The sequence below is a fragment of the Salarias fasciatus genome, chromosome 20 (assembly GCF_902148845.1).
Source record: "Salarias fasciatus chromosome 20, fSalaFa1.1, whole genome shotgun sequence".
NCBI lineage: Eukaryota > Metazoa > Chordata > Actinopteri > Blenniiformes > Blenniidae > Salarias > Salarias fasciatus.
In genome coordinates, this window is record NC_043764.1 from 9,598,991 (window position 1) to 9,622,612 (window position 23,622).

Sequence of the window (23,622 nt, forward strand, 5' to 3'; positions counted from 1 at the left end):
CACCTTTTTATTTTCCAATAGGCTCTTCTAGCCTGAAACCACAAACTGAGATCCTGACAAAGAAAGTATTTTCAGGACTTAAAGCAGGAACGTGACCTTTTCATCAAGCGGCTACGCTGGTGGCTGCTGGGTCGGAAAATAGACTTACCATTTTTGTCACTTTACAAATACGACATGGTGTCGCAGAAGTGCAGGAAAAAAATCCCCACATGAACTGGAAAGGCCACTGCCACTAATGATACTGTTAAATGGATAGCCAATCAGATTGAAACTACAATTCTTTGTCTGAACTCATGCAGATCAAGTCATAGCTGCGATGTGTAAAGCTGCAAGTGAGGCTATGATTGATATGACACAAAACTCACAGGCTATTTTCAAAAACCTTACAGCAGCAATCAGAATAAAAAGAAACAAATGAAGGTGAAAACGTATTTATTTTTCCTGCATGCATGTATGTATGTCTGATTAAATTTAAATGTAGCACTGCACATAAACAAATGTCAACACTGAGTAACGTATAATCAAAAAAAAAATCAAAATAAAAAGTTTAAAAGCTAACTCTTCAAGATAGCAGTGCTGTAGAAGGGAAAAATTCGGTTTTTTTTGCAAAACAATTCTTCACCTTTGAAGAGTTGCACACTGTGGAGAGTTTAATGTGCTGTAGTGCACGGTCAAACCACTAGAGAGCACTACGCACCAGGAGTAGATTACAGAGAGAAGCCACTCAAAGCCCTGAAGTACATTTGAACAATACCAACAAGTTTTTGTCAATGTTTTCCTGCTTTTACGATCATAGGACTAGATATGTCTGAATTCTTCAGAACGTTTGAGCAGTTGCTTCAGCTTCAGTCAGGATGGGTCTAGATTCAGGACGAGGTTCGGGGGAGAACTTGAGCTCGGCACAAACAGCCAAGTTACACTCATGGATCAAACGTAATCACTGAAAGGTCTTACTTAACAGATGCGAGCGTGTTTTCGTCTTACCTCTTATCCGTGGAGCTGGAGGCCTGGTTCATCTCACTGTTGGAAATGAAGTTGCGGATTTCTGAGAAGTAGGAGTCCTCCTTCTCATCTAAAAGTGCATGATTGTCTGGCTCTGAGTTTGGCGAGGAGATGGTGGTTCCTAAGTTGGAAAGCATCCCGGACTGTTGGCTCACTGATGGGGAAACACACACACACACACACGCGCGCGCACAGACACAAAACATCATTCATATTATGACATAATCACTTCGATTTAGTCAAAATTGTCATTTAAAAAAATACACTAAAAAAACACTCCCAAAACACGTGTGTTTAATTAATGTTTTAAAAAAACTGTGGGCTAATATCTTTTATACTTTATACATACACCAAATGACAGATTTGATTAAAACATGAAAAAAGATATATCTTTAATATTTGTTTCAAAATCTGCACATGTGTGAGATAACAGAAGTGAAATAAAACAAAATACAGAGAGCTATTTTTCATATTTTAATTGGTTATAATGAGCTTGAACATCTGACTCTGAGCTTTCATTTCAATGAGTGTACAAAAATGTTATGCTGTCAGCTTTCAGTCTGACATTAATGCGTTCTCACACATAGAACTACGTTTATCTAAGTCGTTTGGAACGAAACATACATTTTAAAGGATAAGATAATGTGCCCTAAAAATACTGCTTTTCTAGCATGAGCTCGACCGTGAGTTCTGATTCTGGATCTTGGCTGATTACAGTGAAAACATTAAACAGAGCTGTTGCATGCTTTAACATCTGAAGACTGTGACACGAGGAACTTTGCCTCTTATTTCCAGAAACATGTCAGACATGAGAAATTTCCTTCTCATGTTGGTGCTGTCAGACATGAGTTCGACAGGATGAAAACCAGGTGTATTCCATTGTTTTATTAGGATGTTACATTTAAAGAGGCTTCCAAAACGAGGCGAAGCATGGATCATTTGGATGGTAAGACTCAACTGCACAACTATTCGGGGCTGAACATGTGTTATCCATCCACGTTTGCAAGCTCCCTTCTATGCTGGACACACGTTAAGCTACTTTTGGAATTAAAGTGCAAATCCTTGAATTAAAAGGCTTTTCTACTTGAAATAGTTTGCAGCAACAACCAAGACATTTATTGAGGTGATGACTGGAAAGTTTTCCAAACGGGTAGTGTGACCCATTCATTCTTGAAGTCTATGAATGAAACAAACTCTGTTTAATAACTACTTGAATGGATTTATGACTTTTGGTGGAGGAAACTGACCAGGAATGTTCTCATGCTCATGCTTCTTGAGATGGCGGTCCAGGTTGGTTTGCTGGCCGAAGCAGCGGTTGCACAGGTGACATTTGAAGGGCTTTTCCTTGTTGTGGATGTTGCGGACGTGGCGTTGGAGATTGGATGAGATGCTGAATGAGCGGTCACAGTATTTACACCTGCCGAAAGGAGAAAACAGATGAGGATACGTGTAGTTGAGGTGAGCAACTGTTACAAAATGAAGGATTTAAAAACTTAGTATCAAGGATGACTAATAGGGAACATAGCTGACGTGAGAGATGCGTACCTGTATGGTTGCTCTCCTGTGTGTGTCCGCAAGTGTCTGGTGAGGTTTGCTGAGCGAGGGAAAATTTTCCCACAGTACCTGTAGAGGTGAATGATTTAGTATTTCAAGATAATTGTATGACAAAAATAAAAAAAGAACAGTTATGCAGGTAAGACTCTGATCACCGCTCCATTCACAAAGCTCTGACCTGCAGGCGTAGCGCTCCTTGCCCTTGCGTAGGATGGCGTCTGAGAGAGAAGGTGGTGGCGAGCGGAAGTTGAACAGTGGATGGGTCGTGTGTGGCAGAGAATTGGGCGGCGCGTCCAGTTTAAGAGCGCCAAAACTCTCCAGCTTTTCAGTCATATTCTCCATGGCTGACATCTGGGAGGACGGCAAAGACAAAATAAAGTACATGTGATTTCTGCTGAGGTTATCGCTTTCCATCAACGCAACAGGTTATTCACCTGGTGTATGAAGAATTTTTATATCTAACTTTGTAGTCAACATGTGTAAAGTGCCATATATTAATGTCTATATGTGTTGTTGAAAAGAAAAACAAAAGCACTAAACACAAAGGTACAATATAAGAAAAAACAGGCAGGGAGCAAATGAGACAGAGAGCGGAAGCTTTGAGGAAGCAGTATATCAGAGGTTAGCCTTGTTGTTTGTGCTGAAGGCCAGTCACCTCCTTGACCTATAACACATTCACAAATGCTCCAGTACCATTCCTACCATGCCTCCCCCCCACCCCCCACCATCAGCTTCAACCAGCACTTTGTTCTCCACCTTTTACCTTCTCCTGCCAACGCCGCCGCTGCTGCAGGCCAGCAAACCGGTTAAATGAGGTATTCAAGAGTCACGATCGGCAGCAGCACAATACAGTTTGTGATACCCCCGACTGATAGCTGCTTCCCTTCCCCGAGAAGCTTTTGAACAAAGGGGGCCGGTTATGTAGGGGTTTATTTGCCAAAAACAGCTTACATCCTTCCTTCTCTGGTGAATAAGGGACGGGAGAGACAGAGGGACAGACACTCCGTCTCGATGTGTTTATTCGCAGTCTGAGAACGGGTGTAGGGGGAGTGGAGGGATTCCGTCATGAGACTGAATTAGAGGTGGCATTGTGTTTGGATCGCTGGGAGGATCACAGCTGAGACACTCAGATATGAGATTTTTTTTTTTTTTTTTTTACATGGGAACCTGAGAAAACTTCAAACCCCGAGATTATTGATCAAGACGATGCTTTCAAGAACGAGAAAGAACAATGGCTCTTTGAGGGTATGAAGTTTATCGTCCAGTGATAAGTGACATTGTTTTGATAAAATAATGGGTGATAACGAAAGTATCTGTCTGCATAAGCGCCAGATGTGTGCATTGCAAAGTCACGGTTGATAGAGGACACAGATTTCCAGGTCAGATTAAACCGTTTCCCCAACGAGAGCCCCCCATTCTCCTGGACACAAACACAGGATGTCCTTGATGGACACGGTGCTATTATCTAGCCAGCCAGCCAGCCACAGAGAGAGAGAGAAAAAAAAAACTCAGAGGGGGTTGAGTTATTAGCTGGCCTGTGGGCTCCCAGTACATAAAACAATGCCACAACTAAGATTAGCATGGCCAAGAGAGGCAGTCCGCTCCAATTCAAATGGGTATTATTCTCTCCTTTATTAATACTATCATTCCGTGTAATCAAGACTCACAGAGGTGGGGAAGGTCTGGGGACAGTCGAACAATGTGACTGATTATCAAAGGGGCTGCGATAACAGACTGTGTCTTCTGAAAAAAAGGTAGAACTGACGAGGTATACAGGCGCCATTCAGTAAACAAAGGAAGAAATCATACAGAACCCTTGAGAAAATAACATCAACAGTGTGGAATGATGGCGCACAGGGCCCTATCAATTCAGGTTGCTGCAGGCGTGGGAGGCAGGAGTGGGGCATTTTCACATAATACATAGTTTGACAATAGTAGTCAATACCATCTGGGGATAATCAGTGTGAACGCAATACCTGGACATTGATTCCCAGCTTTTGTCGTTTTTGGAACTAAGCACACGTAGCATTTAGTGGGAACTGTCGCGAGTGTGTGTATAAGAACGGCAAGTGTTACCTGTGGATGGAAGAGTGGTGGTGAAGGTCGAAGGAACTTCTCCTTCAGAGCTCCTACAGGGTCGAGTAGCTTCCTTTTCTCCACCCTGCTGGACCAACAACAAGGCAGAGGGTTACGTACCAAGGTCAGAGTGCATTCAAAACCTTTCCCTCCTTCAATACTTAAAAGCTCTGATGTTGCTCATGTAAAAGTCACAGTCTCTGGTCTAATCCGGGCTGAAATACCTGTATATGGGGTCCATGAAAAATGCTGAGGGCTTAGCGTAGTGCAGGGGTGGAGGCTGGTGCGGCTGTGCCTGTGGTTGCTGGTGCTGGCTGAGGGAGGACTGGTGTAACGACTGGGGATGGGGATGCGGGAAACCGGAGGGGGCTTCGTCCTTTATGGACATCCCCTTTCCGATGCCATAGATGTGGTTCTTTCTATTTTGTGGCTCAGCTGGTACACCGTTATGACCGCCTCTGCTCCGAGTGCCTATGCTCAGATCCAATGGTTGTTCTTCACTGCTAGATATTGCTAAAGATCCGCTACTGTTTCCAGTACTATTGTTGGGGTTTGATGGGTTTGTAGGGGTTGGAGGAGCCAACTTGGCCTCCTTGGGTTTTGTGGTGAGGTCAAATGGTGACTCCGCTGTAGGAGCCGGAGCTGCAGGGGAACTGGAGACCATCTTGTGAAGCTGTTCACAAGGCGACTTGGGTTCGGCGCCTCGATGTATGCCGTAGGGAAAGAGGGAATTGTGGAAATTGGGCAGAAACTGGAAGGGAAACATGGAATGGTAGGGTAGTGGACCCATCTTTTTCTCCTGATAAAGACCAATCACGCCTGGGCCAAAATATTTCTCAGCAATAGAAGCAATGGCTTTGATGGAATCGGTGGTGGCTGCATTAGCGTTTGTGGTGGTGGGGGGGAGGGCTTGCTCGTCGGGCGGAGGGAAGAACGAGTGCTGCGACGACGCAGAGGAAAGAAAGGGACGATCAGTGTTGAGGTTCCCTGAACTCGACATGGCTGACATCAGCGCGCTGTTCGTGTCCTCCAACTGGTGGGCTTCCTGACTCGACGCAGTGCCCGACGGCTTCCGTCGTTTCCCGCTTCGCTCGCGTTCGCTCTCCCCTTCGCTCTCCAGGTCGGAACCGTCGCCTGAAGCAGTACCAGTGGTGGTGTCCAAATCAGTCCCGCTCGTTGTATTAACGTCTTCGAGGTCGCTGCCATCGGACATGTCTGCGATCTTCGATTTCGCCTTAGCTTCTCCGCTCGAGGACAAGTCGAGTTTGTTCTCCTTTTCTTTGTCTTCCAGCTGATTCAAACTGTTGACTCCGTTGCTGTTCGTCGAACTAACCAGGGACAGGGGCGGGGCGTCTAAGGGACTCCGAGGCAGCTTCACCTCCTGACTGCTGCCACCCAGCGGGCTTTTTATCAATGAGCTGGCCGGTAATAAAGGCGGTCGCGGATACAGCGATGGAGGGAAGATACCTGGGAAACCATGCGGGAGCGATGGAAAGCCATGGGGTCCGGGGGAGAAGGGCAAGCCGGCATGAGGGTGAGGTCGCGAGGGAAAGTAGTCAGTGAAGCCTAAGCCAGACTGGTTTAGACCTGGGAGGTGGGGATGGTGGGACTTGGCCTTCGCCATGATGGGGCTGGAGCTCATTGGGATGCCAGGGTTGAACATTCCTGCTGGAGAGCCGTAATGGTTTTTGCCCTCACAGAAGCGCCTATGCTTGTTGAGGGAGGAGGTAGTGCTGAACAACTGCCCACAGTCCTTACACTTGATCTGGGTGCGGCAGTCAGCGTGCATACGCTTGTGGCGGCAGAGGTTTGAGAACTGGGTGTAGGACTTGTGGCACACCTCACCTGGGGGAACAAAAAGACGCAGCCCATCAGGGCCTGGTTAAACCCATTTTAACACTGTCACTAACTCTGAATACCACATTAACAGCGACACAAACATCTGAATGTAAACTGTTGGTGAAATATCTTAAAAATAGTAGGAAAACAAATAAATGACTCATGCATTCCACAAAAGAACAGGTTGTAGTTGTTATTTAACAATATTTGGAGCAACATTTTCATTAAAATCTTTATTAAGACAAAATGTGACCAATATAAAAATCATAAAAATCGACATCAACACAATTTTGTTTTAATTGTTGCAAATAACGCTATTATCGACAAGCGTGTTAGGTTGTTTGGACCTTTTGACTTTGGTTTGGCAGCTGTAAAGTCTGTAAAGGCTTCAAGGTGAGGAAAATGTGAAATTATGCAGAAAATACATGACTGTGATGAATAATGTGATCAGTGACTTCCAAAGCTCTGACTTACAGATAAAGGGTTTGACACTGCTGTGGATGTGCTTATGCTGCTTGAGGCCCGACGAAGTGGCGAAGGTCTTGCCGCATTCGGGGCACGTGTGAGCGCGTGCGCCGACATGCTGGGAGCGGATGTGGCGCTGAAGGTTGCTGGGGTCTGTGAACACCTGGAATTTCAAAAGAGGAGGTAAAAATATGGACATTATTAACAACGCTAAGACAACAATGCTAATTGTTTGATGAAAAAACAAAACAAAACACAGAGACTAATTAGAGTATATACTCAATCTAGTTCCAAACAACAAATCAGGTAACGCCTGTGTGTCCTGTGCACAACTTACGTGCTGGGTATGCTGTACCTTATCACAGTTTTCACACTCAAAGCGTTTGCCACTGTCATGTGACATCTGGTGCCGGATGAGGTTGGACTTCCAGTTGAAGGCTTTTGGGCACTGGTCACACTTGTACTCCCTCTCCTCTGTGTGGACGATCATGTGTTGGCCCAGACTTGAAAAAGAGAGCACAGGCACGTCAGAGAACGTTGTTCATGAGACACGTCTGACACGTAACACACCGTGATAAGAGTGTGTGTTTCTTGCGTGTGTACCTGTACTCATTGGGGAATATCTTCTCGCAGTCTTTACACTCGTGCACGGGCTCGTCGCTGTCCTCGCGCTCCTGCTTGAAGTCCTCCCTCAGCGTGTCAAAGATGGAGCCGGCGCTCGAGCACGAGTACTTCTGATGCCGCCGCAGCTCAAGAGCCGATGAGAACAGCTCGTCACAGTCTTCACAGCGGTACATCTGCTCGTCTGCGCACACACACACACACACACAGATACACACGCACACAAACACACACACAGAGTCATGGAGCCATCACTTTCACTGGATCAATCCAATCATTTATGTGGCTGTTTTTTTGGGCAATCTGTTACAAGTGGAAGTGCTTCAGAGAAGACAGAAAATCCCAGATAAGAATGAAAGAAAAGTATGTAAAAGGTATACTCAGAGTGAAGAAAAAAAATTACTTAAAATTCAGATAAACAAAATCAAACATCTAAATGACAAAAGATGATGTGTATGAAAGCTGGTCATGATCCATTGACACTTCAAATTGAACAAAATATATGGAAAAAATATAAAATAGAAACATAATTGGGAAATATTTTCATTATGAAAATATCTATTACAATATTTTTCATTGAGGACAAGTAAGTTTCTCCAACTTTATTTTTACCTGTAAGGTAACACCTGTATGAAGCAGAAACTGAGACAGATTTGATTGTGTTCTTACTTTTGATGTGTGCCACAAAAAAAAAAAAATCAATCAATCAGCACAATGAAGTCAATACAACACTTATAAAAAGCTGTGCAAAAAGACAAGTTGTGACTTAGACTGTATTCAGGATGTCACGAGCAGGATGCAAGTTTCCAAAAATGGAGAAGCAAGTATTGATTGGACCAAAAAATGTTATATATATATATATATATATATATATATATATATATATATATATATATATATATATATCACTTAAGACGAATAATTTATGTTTCTTTTCTGCATTTAATTACAGCAACATGGAATGGTCTTACAAACAGTAAAAGCAAGAATCCTGTAATTGAAATCCACATACAATGGAAATCAATTAGCAGTAAAATGTAGCCTTCATTGACACAGTTAATTACTTGGTAAAGCGAGTGTTTGCTAGAGACTGGAAGTGTAAGAGCACACAGAGGGGAAACAATAGGGGCTGGTCACTCCCTTCCATGTTGATAACCTTTACAATACTTCTCACCACCAAGGTCAAATGCATAAAACTGGGACCAGCTTTTTCAATAGCAAGTTCCTGAGTTGGACGCCAAGTTCAACAGTTTGGGGGAAAGCCCAGTGGACCTGTCTTTGAGCACAAGCATGGATGTGTGTGTGTGTGCATAAGTGCTTCTGCGAACCGCTTCCAACTTGAAGCACAAGGAACTGAGGTAAGCAGGAGCGCGGCGGCGCCAGCCCCGCGGCGATCTCAGCGCCAACCTGCCGTACCCTCTTTGCCACGACCCAAGCAGCCCCTGCCTGACTCCACCCCTCCCTCCCTCCCTCCCTCCCCCCGCGGTGTCCCGACATGCCACGCACACCAATCCATCAATTCAGGCTTGCTAAATGAGTTTATCCAAAACGACTTACAGTGCATGGCTCACCTGTTTTCTACAGCATGCGACCGTTTATCCAGCTGGAACTTCTTGGACACATTAAAAGGGCATTAGTGCAGCAACATCAATGTGTCTAACCTTGGGCAGAAGGATGAATGACCTTATGGTGAATGGACCATTACACTCAGCTCAAATACTTAACTAACTGGCTTGATTTTGACACCACTGTGTGCGCGCATTCATTGTGAATTAGTATCTCAGTGTCGGAGGGTGAGTTTATGAGTTCCTCTGGAACACCTGAACACTCGGCTCATTCCTGTCTGGATTTTGGGGAAATAAACAACAAAGCAAAAATGAGAATCACAACAGGTGGAAAAGATGCCTTTCAGGTGCGAATATGTGAGAGGATGCTCATAAACAAAGGCGCTTGTGTGTGTGCGTTTGTGTGTGTGTGTGTGTGTGTCAGTATGCCTGTGCTTTCTCATATAGTCTGGCTCGGGCGGATAGAGCGGGGTGGGGGTTTGGGGGGGTTATAAAGTGGAGACTAATAGCTCTCTGGGAGACGAAGGGAGGCACAATTATGTGCAGTTTAGCAGCTAATCTGGGAGCATGGGTGAGGTCTCGGGGGACTCCTCAAGTCCTCTACTTCAAATTCCTTCTCCGATAAGCCAGACACTGAAAGCAGGGCTGTGCTGCCAAGCTCCTGCTCGGCCCCGCTACCTTTCCCTTCCTCCGTCACACAAATGCTGCGAGACAAGAACACAAAACACTACCATCCTGCAAAAGGTCGATTTTTGTCCCTTTCAACCCTCCTCGTTTTCTGCTTCTCTCTCTCACACAAATAAGCATCCAACAGTGGACGAACTGCAACGTGCCTTTTCTCTCCGATCCAAACACTTTGGCTCCGACACACACGTTTTGGCAGGTGGATTTTTTTTTGTGCGTTTTGCTGCATCGACCTCCCTCTCACTGTACTTCTTGTACATACATTCACACAGGCGAACTGAATAAGTCATTTATGATGCCGCTCCATCTTTGACGCACTCCCACAACATGCCAATCTGCTTCTTTTCAATAATCAGCTTTGCTTTTGAGCTCCTGCTTCCTCCTGCTCCTTTGGCAGGGAGATCTGTGCGTGAACGCAGTACCGAGCGGAGGGGAGCTGCAAGAGCATCTCACGAACGTCACGTTCTCCCTCCGCCGCTTTATAACCACTGACAACTAACAGCAATCAGATTTCTCTCTCTCTCTTTTTTTTTTCATCCAACGGTTCCAGGAGGACTGGAAACACAACAAAACAATGTTACCTGACAACAGCATTTTCGCCACAATAAGTCCAAGATGTTTAAAGAAACGCAGCGGAACTACGGCCCCTTTTCCGCTCAAGTGAAGTTTGAAAGAAAAACCCAGTTCTGCAGCGGACGGCGGTCCAAGTTAGATTACGAGATAAAATTTTGGACAGATTGGTTCTGACAGATCGAGGCATGGCTGAAAGGTGGTGACCACAGTGAATCAGGTTACCCACGCAGCGAGGAGGAGGGCGGGGGAGAGCATCTCAAAATGTGACGCACTTTTGTAATGTGAACCAATTTGGAGACGACAGTGCACAGCAAGGTCATAAACAAAGAGTCTAAAAGATAGATAGATAGATAGATAGATAGATAGATAGATAGATAGATAGATAGATAATGCAATAATTTGTTCATCTACATTCAAATGATGTTTTCATAACATATCTTTTCTATTTTGGTCACTTTATTTTCGAGCTGCAATCAGAACTATACATCAAATGGATCATAAATGGCATATACATTTTACTATTTTCTTTAAAAAAATCTAGAATATATAGGTATAGTCATTAAAAAAAAAACATGGTCAATCAGAATAAACAGCAGTTTTAAAACAGCTATCACAGACAGACTGAGGGAGAAAAGGCCTTGCTGGTTCATCTCTATTTTTTTACAGGTGTGGTCAAAGCATGTCGTGTTTGCTCCTGGTACAATCTGGACTTGAACCGAGATCTCCACACGCAAGGAATAAAACTCGAACCACCACATTCATGAAAGGTAAAACTGAATGTATAATTCTTTATTTATAATCCCCTAAAACTTTTCTGTGCATGTACTAATATGCAAAATCATAATCAATTACTCGTATTTTTTTCAGTCGCGCTCTTTAAAGCGCGTCTTCTCCGTGCTTCGGTTTACTTTTCCTGGCTCTCACAGCGTGCTCTTAATGATGTGCATGGCTACCGAATAATTTGCGTTTGATCTCAGCTTTCCGCCAACAGAACATTTCCAGTCACACGGGATGGGACGTGACAAGCGCCAATTGACGGCGCCGTACCGTGTTCGAGGCTCTGAGGCGCATTAACCGGTGCCGCATTGTGGAAGCGCGCAATTCAGACCAGATTCTCCGGTAATGGCGCGCCGGTTTTAAATGACAGGTCCAAAAGGCCCTCAGCCATGTGCTTTAATGCGGGATTTAATTCCATCCTGGAAATTTATGCTTCGGATGAGTCGCATTTCTTGAAAAGGGGGGAGGGAAAAAAAAAAAACTATGTGAGAGGGAAATATGGTGTCTTTCCCCCTGTTTTATGGGGGGAGTGTTTTGGCCGTGAACGCAGCACAGGATGCAGGTTGGAGTTTGTTTAAAATGTGCGCTAATGACGCGCATTAATCTTACCTTGTAGGTTGGGTGCCATGGATCCCTCGGGGAAAATACCGTCCTTCATATACACTAAAAGCTCCTCCCCTGCTTCAATGTCCCGGACTGCTTTATAATAAATCTGATGAGAGAGAGAGAGAGAGAGGGAGAGGGAGAGGGAGAGAGAGAGAAAGTAAGAGGGAGACTTTCACTTATGTTGGAGGTGGAATCATGAAGACTGGACTCCCTTCTATTAAACGATAACCATGTTAAAATTAATGATATTTGAAAACGAACACAATAAAATCACCGAGTTAATATTCGTAATAACGAAAAAAAAATGAAATCAATCACTGAAATAGACCACATTATTCAGTTTGAGTTAACAATATTATACGCAACTTTTCAAATAATGGATACATATTTATTTGCGTCTACAGTTTAATAATCTAAACGAAAATAATCTCCAAAATTATAATTAAAAGAGTTTTTTCAATTAAGTTTTCGAAATGCAATAGAAATTGAGTGAATCAATTCAAGTATTTACTGAATTGCATTTAAAAATGAATATAAAAATATAATCAAGTGGTACAAAAAAACGTGAAAAAACAAGAGAAAATAAATAAAAGCAGCAGCAAACAAGGGCATTTATTTGCACTCAATAAATAGATTTCCATTAATTGTTTAAGATCATTTAACCGATGCAACCGTGCGTAATTTCCGAGAGGACAATTATTCATGTAACATGGCATGAAAAAAAAGGATAATAATTATTGCAAAATTCAAAGGCCGTTTTGAGTCGAGGCCTTCTTCACTGACGGTCCAACACCAACGAAACAAACCAATGTCACACAAACAAACACAATCAAAGAAGAAGGGAAAAAAACATATAATCATCTCATAATTAATAACCATGAAAGGACACATCATTAAAACGTTCACGGGGGATTGGAAATTAAAGGTAAAACAAGGAGCGGAGTCCGAGGAGCGCGCACGGGACGTGGTGTGTGGACGCGTGGGGGCGCTCTGCACCAACTCAACAGAGACATCACAACAAGGAAGGCAGAGTGCACAATCTCTCTCACACACACATACACACACACACACTCAGAGGCTGGTGAAAGTTAGTGAGAAACACTTAGTGCGCTGGAGCCGGGAGAGGAGACGGGGAGGCAAAGGCCGAAACCGACACTTCCTATTATTATCATTATTATTATTATCATTATTATTATTATTGCTGCACTTTTCCCGACCTGACCTTTCTTTTCTCCGTGAGGCGGAAGAGCTGAGAAAGTCGCGCGGCGCTGCGGAGAGCCTCCAGCTGCAGTAGCACTTCAGTCCCGGTGGAGTTGGCGACACAACCCATAGTAGGTCTACCGGCGAGGGCGCGCGGCGGCGGGAGCAGGCGGGGCCCGGGAGGACGGGGTCGCGGAGCGGCCGGGAGCGCTGCGGACAGGTCGCTGATCTGAGCGGTCCCCTCCGGCTGGAAGACGCAGCCCGACGCGCCTCTGCTTGGACTCTCTAATCTAGTCAGTGAGCGCGTCTTTGAAGATGATGATGAGTCTCACTCTCTCTCTCTCTCTTTCTCTCTCTCTCTCTCTTTCTGACTCCCTCTCTCTCTCTCATTAGTGATTCCCTATTGCCCCTCGGTGCTCTCTCGGTTACCCGTCGGCCACTCCTCCTCGTCTTATCTCCAGCCAAAAGGATTGAAGGATCTGCGGCGCAGACCCCTCCCCGCATCTCCCGCTCCCGCCTGATAAATCTATTATTGATGTAAATAACGGAGAAAGCGGCTCGGAAGACTTTGGCAGCCGCCCTGATCAGTCACTCACAGGGACACACATATTCACAAAAACATACACTCACGGGCCTAAAAAAAAGAAATCTTAATTTTTTTTTTCATTTTTTTTTTTTTTTTTATTATTTCGTTGAACTTGTGGCCTAAACAGGAGCAATCGTTGAAACTGATTTCTTCTAAATTGAATCAAAAGATTCGGTTTTTTTTGTATGACTTTAGAGTACATAACCAGCTAAAACGAACTATATTAAAAAAAATCGATGTAACTATTTAAATGCACTTTTTCCACGTAGAAAAAAAAAAGGAAATTTATCAGACATATTAATCAACAATGTCTTAAAATCCTATTTAAATAACACATTTTTTTAGATAATTTGTCTTGGAAATTATTTTCTTTAACCTATAAAATAGTTCAATTTGTGATATTAATAACAGTCTCCTTCAGGTTTATGACAAGAATATAAATTACAGCAAAATTACTAGCAATTATTGCAATTTTCTGTCGATGAATACAGCCACTTAATTATCAAGGGGATTTTAATTACACTCCAAATTATAATTAGTGTGTAGAGCGCCTTGAATCTTATGTGTACATAAGTGATCCACATATATATTATACAGTAAGGCCTCCACACTCCGACCTGCTGACCTCTTTCCATCTCTGTCCACTGCTGAGGAGACAGATGCCTCATCGATCAATGCCAGCCATAGGGCTCAAAATAATCCCCCATTGTGCCTCTCTCTCTCTCACACACACACACACACAGACACACAATCACGCTCACACACACACGTCTATGAATTGATGGATCCATCCGGGGGTAGAAGGGCAGATCAAACAGCGGCTCCACTCCAAAAGACAAAAGATGAAGGGTTGACAAGAAGGTGGACAAGGTTCATCTTCTCTTTAAACCCTCATCAGCTGTGTGGTCACACACACACACACACACACACACACACACACACACACACACACACACACACACACACACACACACACACACACACACACACACACACACAGCTTTAGATGGTCAAAGATGCAACTTGGCCTTAGAACCGATGAATAGATTCTCTTGCATAAGAGGTTTTGCCAGTTGTTTGGTGTGAATAAAAGCTGTTTTATTGGGCGTGCTCGTACACACACACACACACACACGCACACACACACGCACACACTCAAAATACACACTTGCACACCTGCCATAAAAATGAACTTCATGAAAAAAATAATACCAAAATCTTGGCATGACCAGAAAAGTCTAAATTATGAATGTTTATGCACATATTTGTGCATCTTGCATCATTAATGACAAACAAACAAATAAATTCTCCACTTGCCTCCTAAAAGGTTACCTCCTGCATTTGAATTTGCCCGGTGTGCACATATTTCCATAAACTCATGCATTGTGCATGCTGATACGAAAAGAAAAGGAAGAGAGAGGGGGGGAGGAATCACTGAATGTTCTGCTAAATTATACATTTTAGCACTGAGTGGCTGTGCATGTACGTGTGTTTCTGCGGTGTTTGTAAATAAATTATAGGGTCATACCTGTGAGCCGCTGCAGCCAGCGACTGGCCAGGCAAACAAAAGCAGAGCCGTTTCCTAAGTACAAACAACGGCAAAACACATCAAAAAGCAATCGTGCACGTGGCCTCCTCTTGGTCCGATAATTCTCCACAATTTTCTCTGGTGCCCTGATTCTTTTTCTGACATTGTGTGGCAGTGGCAGGGGGCACTGATGTGAAAATCTTAAAAGGATTAGGCGGGCTGGTGTTGCCAGCCAATTGGTGCTTGTCAATCTCAGAGGCCCCTGTGTGTTCCTCCTCGCATTCGGTCCGAGCCCCCTTTTCTTTTAACCGGTCAAGACTTAAATGTCTGAAGCTTAAATGGACACACTAGCCTGTCCCCTTGGTGTGACAAGAGTGACAGGTGGCAGATCAAGACGTGAGGACAGAGAAAGGAGACAAAGTCAGCGAGGAACAGGCGGCCGGAGGCCGAGACGGGAAGGGGAACGAGCCATGTAGGCAGGGATTAGGAGACAAATAAGAGCGGAGTGACAGGAATGTGGAAAAACACAGCCGCGTCGTATGAATGAATTTGGCTACTTGTCACACTGCCTTCACATCTGAAGTTCTGCCCTGGTGTCAATTCATCTCGTTTTTATGTGACGTTTCCACCCGGTTTCCTTTGGATGCTCCCGATGTCTTTAATTCTGCACTTGTGTCCTCGCTCCGGAAAAAAAAAAAAAAAAAAAAAAAAAAAAATCTGAATTAAACTGAAACTGAAATGTGTGTCAAGTAAAAGCTGGGTTACACCAGCAGTGTTTCATTTGTGGAAACTAGGACAAGAGTCAGCAAAGTAAAACAGTCTCTGCAAGATAAACAGAAACAGAAATATGCTAATACACTGCAGCAGTGCGTTGTGGCACACACATTGTGTGGGGTTAGGGTTAGGGTCTAGTTAAGCAGTTGGGGTTTTATGGGCAACGGCTGGGCGTCTTTCCAAAAGTATCCACTGCCATGCTCATTTTCCTTTTCTTTTTTTTTTAAGAAAGAGGAGGACAAAGAGAATGAGGTATAAGACGCAAAAAAGAAAGGGAGACTGCTGCCTCCGCAGAAGAAGAGCGAGGCTCGGATAATGGCTATTATGGGACTCGGGGGTGTCAGACTATTCTTCAGCCTCTTTACATGGGTCATTTCTTAACAGCACTGGCAACTGGCCCAGCCTCAGACGCACAATAGAGCCGTCCCTGGGTCATTACCATCGCACACATTTTTCGAGCACAATGGCAAACACACACACACACAAACTAGTGTGCGCACCCCCCCCCCCCCCTCGCACACATCAATCCAGTGTCAACTATTAGCGGATGGGAAGCAATAACTGCTGCTCCCCCGCTTGTCTCCGCCGCCTGCTGAAAACACGGTGCTGCTGCTGGAGTTTTTTTTTTTTTTTTTTTTTTTTTCCCGCCTCCAAAAGCAGGACAGTGCTGTCATGTCACTCACCTGGTCTCCCGTGAGGTGACAGGCGGCGAGGTTCTGCTCCTCGAATGACAGGGCGGAGCGGACGTACTTGAGCCAGCTGCTGCCGCTGGCATCCGGACCCGTGTCCAGTGCAAACTTGACGTTGCCCATGTCGTCGACCACCTGTCGGAGGGCAACAGGTTAGAGATTAAAAGAGGAAAAACAGTTTACCAAAACGACAGCAAACTCATATTTAAATAGCATAAAAAAAAAATCAGAAAAAGAAAACAGCTGCAGCAGGAGGTTTGATGTCAGTGAAGTTTCGGACACACAGATCCAACATGTCGGCGGGTGTTAGGGCCGCCTAACCTTGTCAATGCTGACAAGAAGAACAGGAAGGAGGGAGAGGACAAACTGTGGCTTCTTTCACTTGTCTAAAGACTTTCTCTGGCACATATTGATCACCCTTTGTAACCCCTGCAGCCCCCCTGAGACTCCCAGGAACAGGTCTCATGTTACCCGCTTTCACAGAGAATGAGGGAGGATGGAGGTAGTGGTGAAGGAGGAAGAGGAGGAGCAGAAGAACAGAAGAGGGACTTATTATGAGGTGAAAAGTGAGGGGGAAAACCAGAGCGGAGAAACAATCCTTTCTGTTTTTTTTCTAAAGAAGAAGGAGACCCTAACTGAATTGTAGATTATGATAAGGAAAGAAGGAAAACTCTGGACAATTATGAGAATATTTACAAAACAGAAAGTCAGAAAACTCTTCTCCTCTTAGCTGACTTGTGTATTTGTGTGTATATGTGGTGGGGTTTGAGGAATCTGTGGGCGGTTGAAGCCCCTCTCCACCACCATCCCGAGGTCAAAGCTCCGATTTCGTGCTGATACCGAGCCTGTGCGAATCCTCCGGGGAGAAGTGGCTCAAGACAGAGCGAGTCCTCTAATTACAACTCCCAATCAGGCTGGCTGGAGCTCAGCGCTGACCCCCAGCCTGACTCTCTGCACTTCTAATCACAGTCAAATGTCTGCCGAAGGAAATCGAGGTGTGACAGAGAAGAACCAACGAACCCTCTGACATTTTTAGATGTGCAAAGTTCGTGAACTTCTCTTAACTGGCCGCTTTTCTCCAGCCTTGTTCGCGATTTCCCCCCCGCCTCCGGCTCGTAAAGTGTAAACGCGTGCAGAAGGTGTATTTTTGTGGGTGGGGGTGCAGGTGCCTCGTTTAGTGAGTAAATACGTAAAGGGTCTGGATGGAAGTGTGGAGAACTTGCCCGAAACGCCTGTTTACACAAATACACTAACTGTTTAAGGCCAATGCCTGTTGAGGTATAACAGCTTGAGGTAACGGCAGTGTGAGGTGTGAGTTTACACACTCTTCAGTCGCTGCACCTTCTCTTCAAATAACAATACACACTGGCTAAAAATAATTGATTAAAACCTTGACCTGTGTTTGAAAACTCCCCATTCCGCAAGCCTGAAATAAAAGCCACGGCTGCTCCTTATGTAAATGTGATTGTATGAGTGGAGGAAGGAGGTTGTTTACGCAAATCACTTCCTGTTATGTGTTTCCTATAATTCACACCAAGATTTTCGGGCGAAAATATTGTGATAATGCCCTTCGCAAGGAGCTTATGAATAAAAAATGACTGAAATCTATTCCTCACGTCTTACAGCTACTGTCTCTCCTGTTCCTGGTTTGCGATTTTAAAACACTCTGCTTGATGGAGTCCAGGCCTTTATTTTATGTGTGAAAGCAGTTACTGAAAACTAACCAGGCGTACCCCCTCAACACATGCAGACCCACACTGACTTCATCCCAGGCCTTTTCTGCAGCCAGCCGAGTCAGAGTGCACTTGTCGCGGGGGTCACGGAGGGGCTGCAACACACACTCTACATGCTTTCTGGACACATGGGGAAGAGTTTATGGATCGAGGTAGATAGAGGTTGAGTTGACACACAACACTGCGATACCGATTGGGCAAGGCAGCGTTCACCCAATCTTCTTTTGCGCCCCCCCCCCCAACAACTACCCCTTCTCATATACACACACCCGAGGGTCTGATCACAGCCTTAATGAGCAGCAGACCTGTTTGGATTGTGTGTGTGTTTTGTACGTGCATGTGTGTGCGTCTGAGAGGCCTGCTAACACCCTGTCTCGGGGTGGAAGCCTGATTTATAAGGCTTCAAATGAGGGGCAACAGAGAAGGAGAACCCAGAACAAGCTCGCGGCTGATTGTTTGTTTATTTACCTCTACCTTTCTTTTTTATCCCGTCCAACTGCCCACCACCCTGACTCCCTTCATCCACATGGCAGGAGGAGGAAGAGGAGGCAGAGCAGGAGGAGGAGGAGGAGGAGGAGGAGGAGGTGGAGGTGGAGGTGGAGGTGGAGGACCCGGCTGGAAATCATCAGCTCCACGTGTGAAAGGATTTCAGCAAAACAAAGCAAGCAAACGCAAACTTGGCTACTTCGTGTTTTCCAGGAAAATCCAGTCGCCTTCTCCCACAGGTGCTCCGATAAAATGTTGAATAGTTTGCTTGTTTGCAGAATTTCTGATCAGTGGACCAATGTCTTTCTCTTCCTCATCACACTTATTCATTGTCAATCTATTATGAGATCAAAACTAAATCAAATGAACATGTAATCAAGGTTATTTAATTGATGAAATGAGTAGCCCTTAGTATTTTATTAAATATAAGTCCGCCACATTCAAGGAAATTATTGTAATTCCATTCCCGTAATCTCGGAGTTAAAAGAGCAGAGAATAAAAAAAATGACAGAAAGAAAACTTTTATGACAGCTTGCCTTCTAACTTTAAACACACATCCAGCACCGTGACCTCAATCAAAACTCATAGAATGTATTCAAGTTTCCATTTAAGACTTGACCCATAGTTTGACTTGACTAAAAAGTATCAAAGTGACTGACTTGTTACACACAGACTCTCTCACACATACGCACACACACACACACACACACACACACACACACACACACACACAGACACAATGAGACTTCTCTGAAAGAGAAGCGGCTTTAAGTGGACAGGATGCAGAGCAAACTCCACAGGAAGCTCTGATAAGAGCACGACACTTATATCGCTCCTCACAACACAAAGGGGAACCTTTGACAGCCAGGAACCTTTAATGGCTGTCTCGGCATGCCCTCTCCTCCGCCAGTTACATCTGACTGATGTGTGTGTGGCGCACTGGGCTGAATTAGTAGAGGAAAGTTGCTTGTACGGGGAGACGTTGGTGACAAGGTACATATTATTTTTCTGTTTGACGGAGGGCAGAAAATGGAAATGGCAGCTCGGAGCACAGTGGTGATTGTGAGTTTGATGTGAGATGGAGATAGAAGCAGTCTTGCAACACGTGAGACATAACAGCCAGGTTATTGTGTGTCTCTCGGGGAATATTTTTTATGAAGTGTGAGCCCAGAGCTTTGTTGCGCTTCCCCCGGCTTTCAGTGTGTGAACACACCCTAGTTTGCATGCGTTTGTATACATGCGGTGCAGAACAAAGTCTGTGCTGTAGCTCGAAAGCTGTAAAAATGCAGCAAATCCACGCTCACTTGTCTAATGTCGTCAGAAAATAGACACAGCTTTGTTTCTCAGGTAATTCTGTGTCCAGTGGATTGAGAAATCAGCGATTACTTGCTATTAGTTGCATTTATATAACGGTTTGGATTCAGGCTGTCCAGAGCAGCATTTAGAGAAACTGTGTCTTTATAAGGTAAAACACTTCTTTACACTGTGCCGGTGGAAAACAGGAAAGCAGCTCTATAAAATGAAAAAAAAAAAAAAAAAAAAGGAGAGGAGGTTGTAAACAAATGAAAACAGGGTTACGCTGAGATAAAACTACCTTTAGGTATTAAATTCACTTTTAATCTATCTGCATAAGTGAAGATGGACAGAAAAAGCAGCAGAGAGTGAAAGAACTCAGGATTAAAAAAAAGATAGTGTGGGATTATGTGCAGTTCTTCCTGAGACAGGTAGGGGGCAGACCTGGCATGATGGCTCCCAGTACTTGAGCAGGAGTGCAAATAAAACTTCCCTCACTCTCTGCAGCTGTACACACACACACACACACACACACACACACATACACATGAGTATGGGATAGTGGGAGACAATATAAAAACGGTAGGCAAAGTAATACAGGTATTCACTACAACACACATACACACACACACACACACTGCTTTAGGCTGACGAGGGGGACAGTCATGGAAACGGAGCAGTGACAGTGACAGATTGAGTGGCTGTGAAGTGGGCTGCTGAGCTGGTTGTTAGAGGTGTTGCAAATTAAGGCGCAGGACGACTAACAAGGAATAAAGAAGTGTGTGTTAGAGTGTGTATCCTTTCTGGAAATGGGTCTGTTTCCAGTTTAGAGGCCCCCGCTTCACACGCACGCACGCACGCACGCACGCACGCACGCACAGGCAGACTAATAAAGCGGCTGACAGAGTACAGATCACAACGGCCTCCGATGTGTTTGTGTGTGATGGATGGGGGCCTGCAGAGAAGAGCCTACCCTGCCTCATCACTCAGCGCTCTAAATGAGCGTACGTCTGGCCGTGTTTGTGTGCGTTTGTGTGTGACATTGTGCACACCGAGGAGTGTGAACGGTGGACATTCACTCAAGGGATCCCTCCCCGAAAAAAAAATAAAACTTTACATTTTAGCAGAAAGGCAAGAGAAATAAAAGAAATATTTCATATTTATTCAGATCAGAGGATTTTAGGAGGGAGAAAATGATGATGGATGGACAGAGGTATAAAGGATAATATTCTGGATGAAGTATGTATAAACTGAATGTGAGATTTCACTTTTTGACAGATGTGAGTGAATGTGAGCAGAAATAACGCCAAAGCCTCGTGAAATTCTGTGAAACATTTAGAAAAAACAAAACTAATGATCCTCATCATCATTTCTGCAAGTCTGTAAAAAAGAATTTGTGCATCACCATTATATTTTTATTCTAACTTTTCCACATTAAGGAATTAAAGATTAAATTATGATATTTTGATTTCTTACTGTTTCTTATATCCATAAAACTGAGGATATAGTATGGTAGCATGGACACCGGATCACTTACTAAATGTTGAATTGATGTAGGAGAAAGAACACATATGTTAAAGATACTGATTGAAGATTTTACTGTATTTTGCTTAATTATTACTCCTGTTTTCAACCACATGGTATGTAGTATTTATAAAGTCATAAAACAGGCGGTGTGAATGCTTTACATCCTGTCATTATAAACATGTCAAATCTTCGATCCAAATCCTTTCTTTGCTGCCTTCAAGCTCAACAAAACAAAGCTACAGATCAAAAAGTGATCACCTCAAATAAACTACAGTGACATTCTTAGATCATCGACCGTTTTTCACACAAAATAAGTTAACATGCATCAAAATCTTAGAATAAATAATCATACATGGGGTAAAAATGAGGAGGCAGTAGCAGAGTCAAAGCATTTTATCAGGAGGAGCCATACTGTGAGTATAGATTGGGCCTTTAAAAAGTGTGTGTGTGTGTGTGTGTGTGTGTGTGTGTGTGTGTGTGTGTGAGAGCATGTGCTAGAGAAACCTATTACCAATGCTGGTAACAGTACACCTGTGTAGCCATGTCTGGCAGCCTAATGACAGCTAAAAAGGAAACAGGTTGTAAATCCACACACACACACACACACACACACACACACACACACACACACACACACACTGATGTCATATTTATTGTTTGTCTCTTTTCAGCCACTAAACAGTCTATACCTTGTACGGGTTGCAGTGTATCACTGCAGTAAAATGCACGTATGCAAGGTGTTGGGGTGTGCATGGGGTGTGTGAGTGTGTGTGTGTGTGTGTGTGTGTGTGTGTGTGTGTGTGTATGTGTGTGAAGGTGAGTGAAGGCGTGTTAAATGTGACCCATTTTATCTGGCCAGGGCAGCCATCGACATAATTAAAAACCAGGCGTGCAGGCCAGGGAGGGCCTGGGGCCTTGTAAAAGCCATCTGGGTTGTAGTGTGATTGTGTATGTATGTGTGTGTGCGTGTGTGTGTATCTACATGCAGTGTGAGTGTCAGACTGTGGCCCCGCTCACTAATGACCCAACTTGCCTCTATTAAATCAGCGTCTCTGCAGTCGCCGTCGCACAGCTATCATTTGCGGTCAGTGTGCATGTGCCACGCCGAAAACACACATGTGAAAAGTCCCTGCGTCGATCTCCCACACCCTCCACATCACGGCTGAGTCAGATCTCATTTTGTTCCAGCTCCATCTATCTAACTATCACTTAAAAGTCGATCAGAACCCAAACGGCAGTTTTCATGTGGAAGGATTTAACTTCAGATGAGTTCGATATGGTAGAAGCTGCATGACTGACGATAACAGAATGGATGTAAACATGTACTTTATAGCGACAGTTTGTGTTTTTGTTATTAGTATTATTAGATATTGTGCTGAACTCTCAGACAATGTAATAATCTACCATTAATGTGCCAGTGTCACATATCAGTAACTGACACAACCAGAGCTTGAGCCATACTGCACTGTCCACAAACTTTCTCTTACAGGAAGCATGTTTGGTCAAATTCTGAACTTCCTAAAGTTCTGATTTATTCTTTTTTAATGAGATATTACTGATAATGACTGTTTAGCATTTTTGTATTATCGTCTCATGATGAACTCTGCCTCCTGATTTGGATACAGCGATACAGAAGACAGATGGGAACCCTTTTGTAATGAGTAACAATCTGACAGACTTGGTTTGGTGTCTCGTTGCATAATCGGAGACAGACTCTTTAGATGTGTCACCCTGAAACGTGCCACCTCTCATCTGAACGAGCAGGTTGCCATGTGCAAGGGTTGCCAGGTTCGGGTAGCTTAAAGCAGGAAGTGTGCGGGCTTTAAAAGAAGACATGCAGCCAGTTTGCAGCCTGGACCTCGTTAATGAAATGGCTTTGTGTTATTTATGGCCCCTTGTTAAAAGGTTGGATGGGGGTGTGTGTGTGTGTGTGTGCAACAGTGTGTGTGCCAAGGTTTACATGTTGTGTGTACGTGCAGGTGTAAGTGACTTTATACCTGTGTGCGTTTTATGCATGCATAGTAAGTTTATTGTACAAGTGTGT

At 44.1% G+C, this 23,622-nt stretch overlaps 1 protein-coding gene across 2 annotated transcripts in view; it reads right to left on the minus strand.

The window, feature by feature from the left end:
• The window catches only part of prdm16 (PR domain containing 16), a 175,731-nt gene that overhangs the window by 15,177 nt on the left and 136,932 nt on the right, over positions 1-23,622 (minus strand). The window contains exons 4-14 of one of the 2 annotated variants that reach the window (XM_030119689.1): positions 16,534-16,674; positions 11,766-11,868; positions 7,540-7,741; positions 7,292-7,439; positions 6,946-7,099; positions 4,857-6,477; positions 4,633-4,720; positions 2,735-2,907; positions 2,548-2,625; positions 2,250-2,419; positions 985-1,156 (exon numbers count right to left, since the gene is read on the minus strand). In XM_030119689.1, coding sequence (XP_029975549.1) covers positions 985-1,156; positions 2,250-2,419; positions 2,548-2,625; positions 2,735-2,907; positions 4,633-4,720; positions 4,857-6,477; positions 6,946-7,099; positions 7,292-7,439; positions 7,540-7,741; positions 11,766-11,868; positions 16,534-16,674 — 3,050 coding nt within the window. Of the gene's footprint in view, positions 1-984; positions 1,157-2,249; positions 2,420-2,547; positions 2,626-2,734; positions 2,908-4,632; positions 4,721-4,856; positions 6,511-6,945; positions 7,100-7,273; positions 7,440-7,539; positions 7,742-11,765; positions 11,869-16,533; positions 16,675-23,622 lie in introns of both variants that reach the window. The other variant, XM_030119690.1, reaches the window with a different exon arrangement.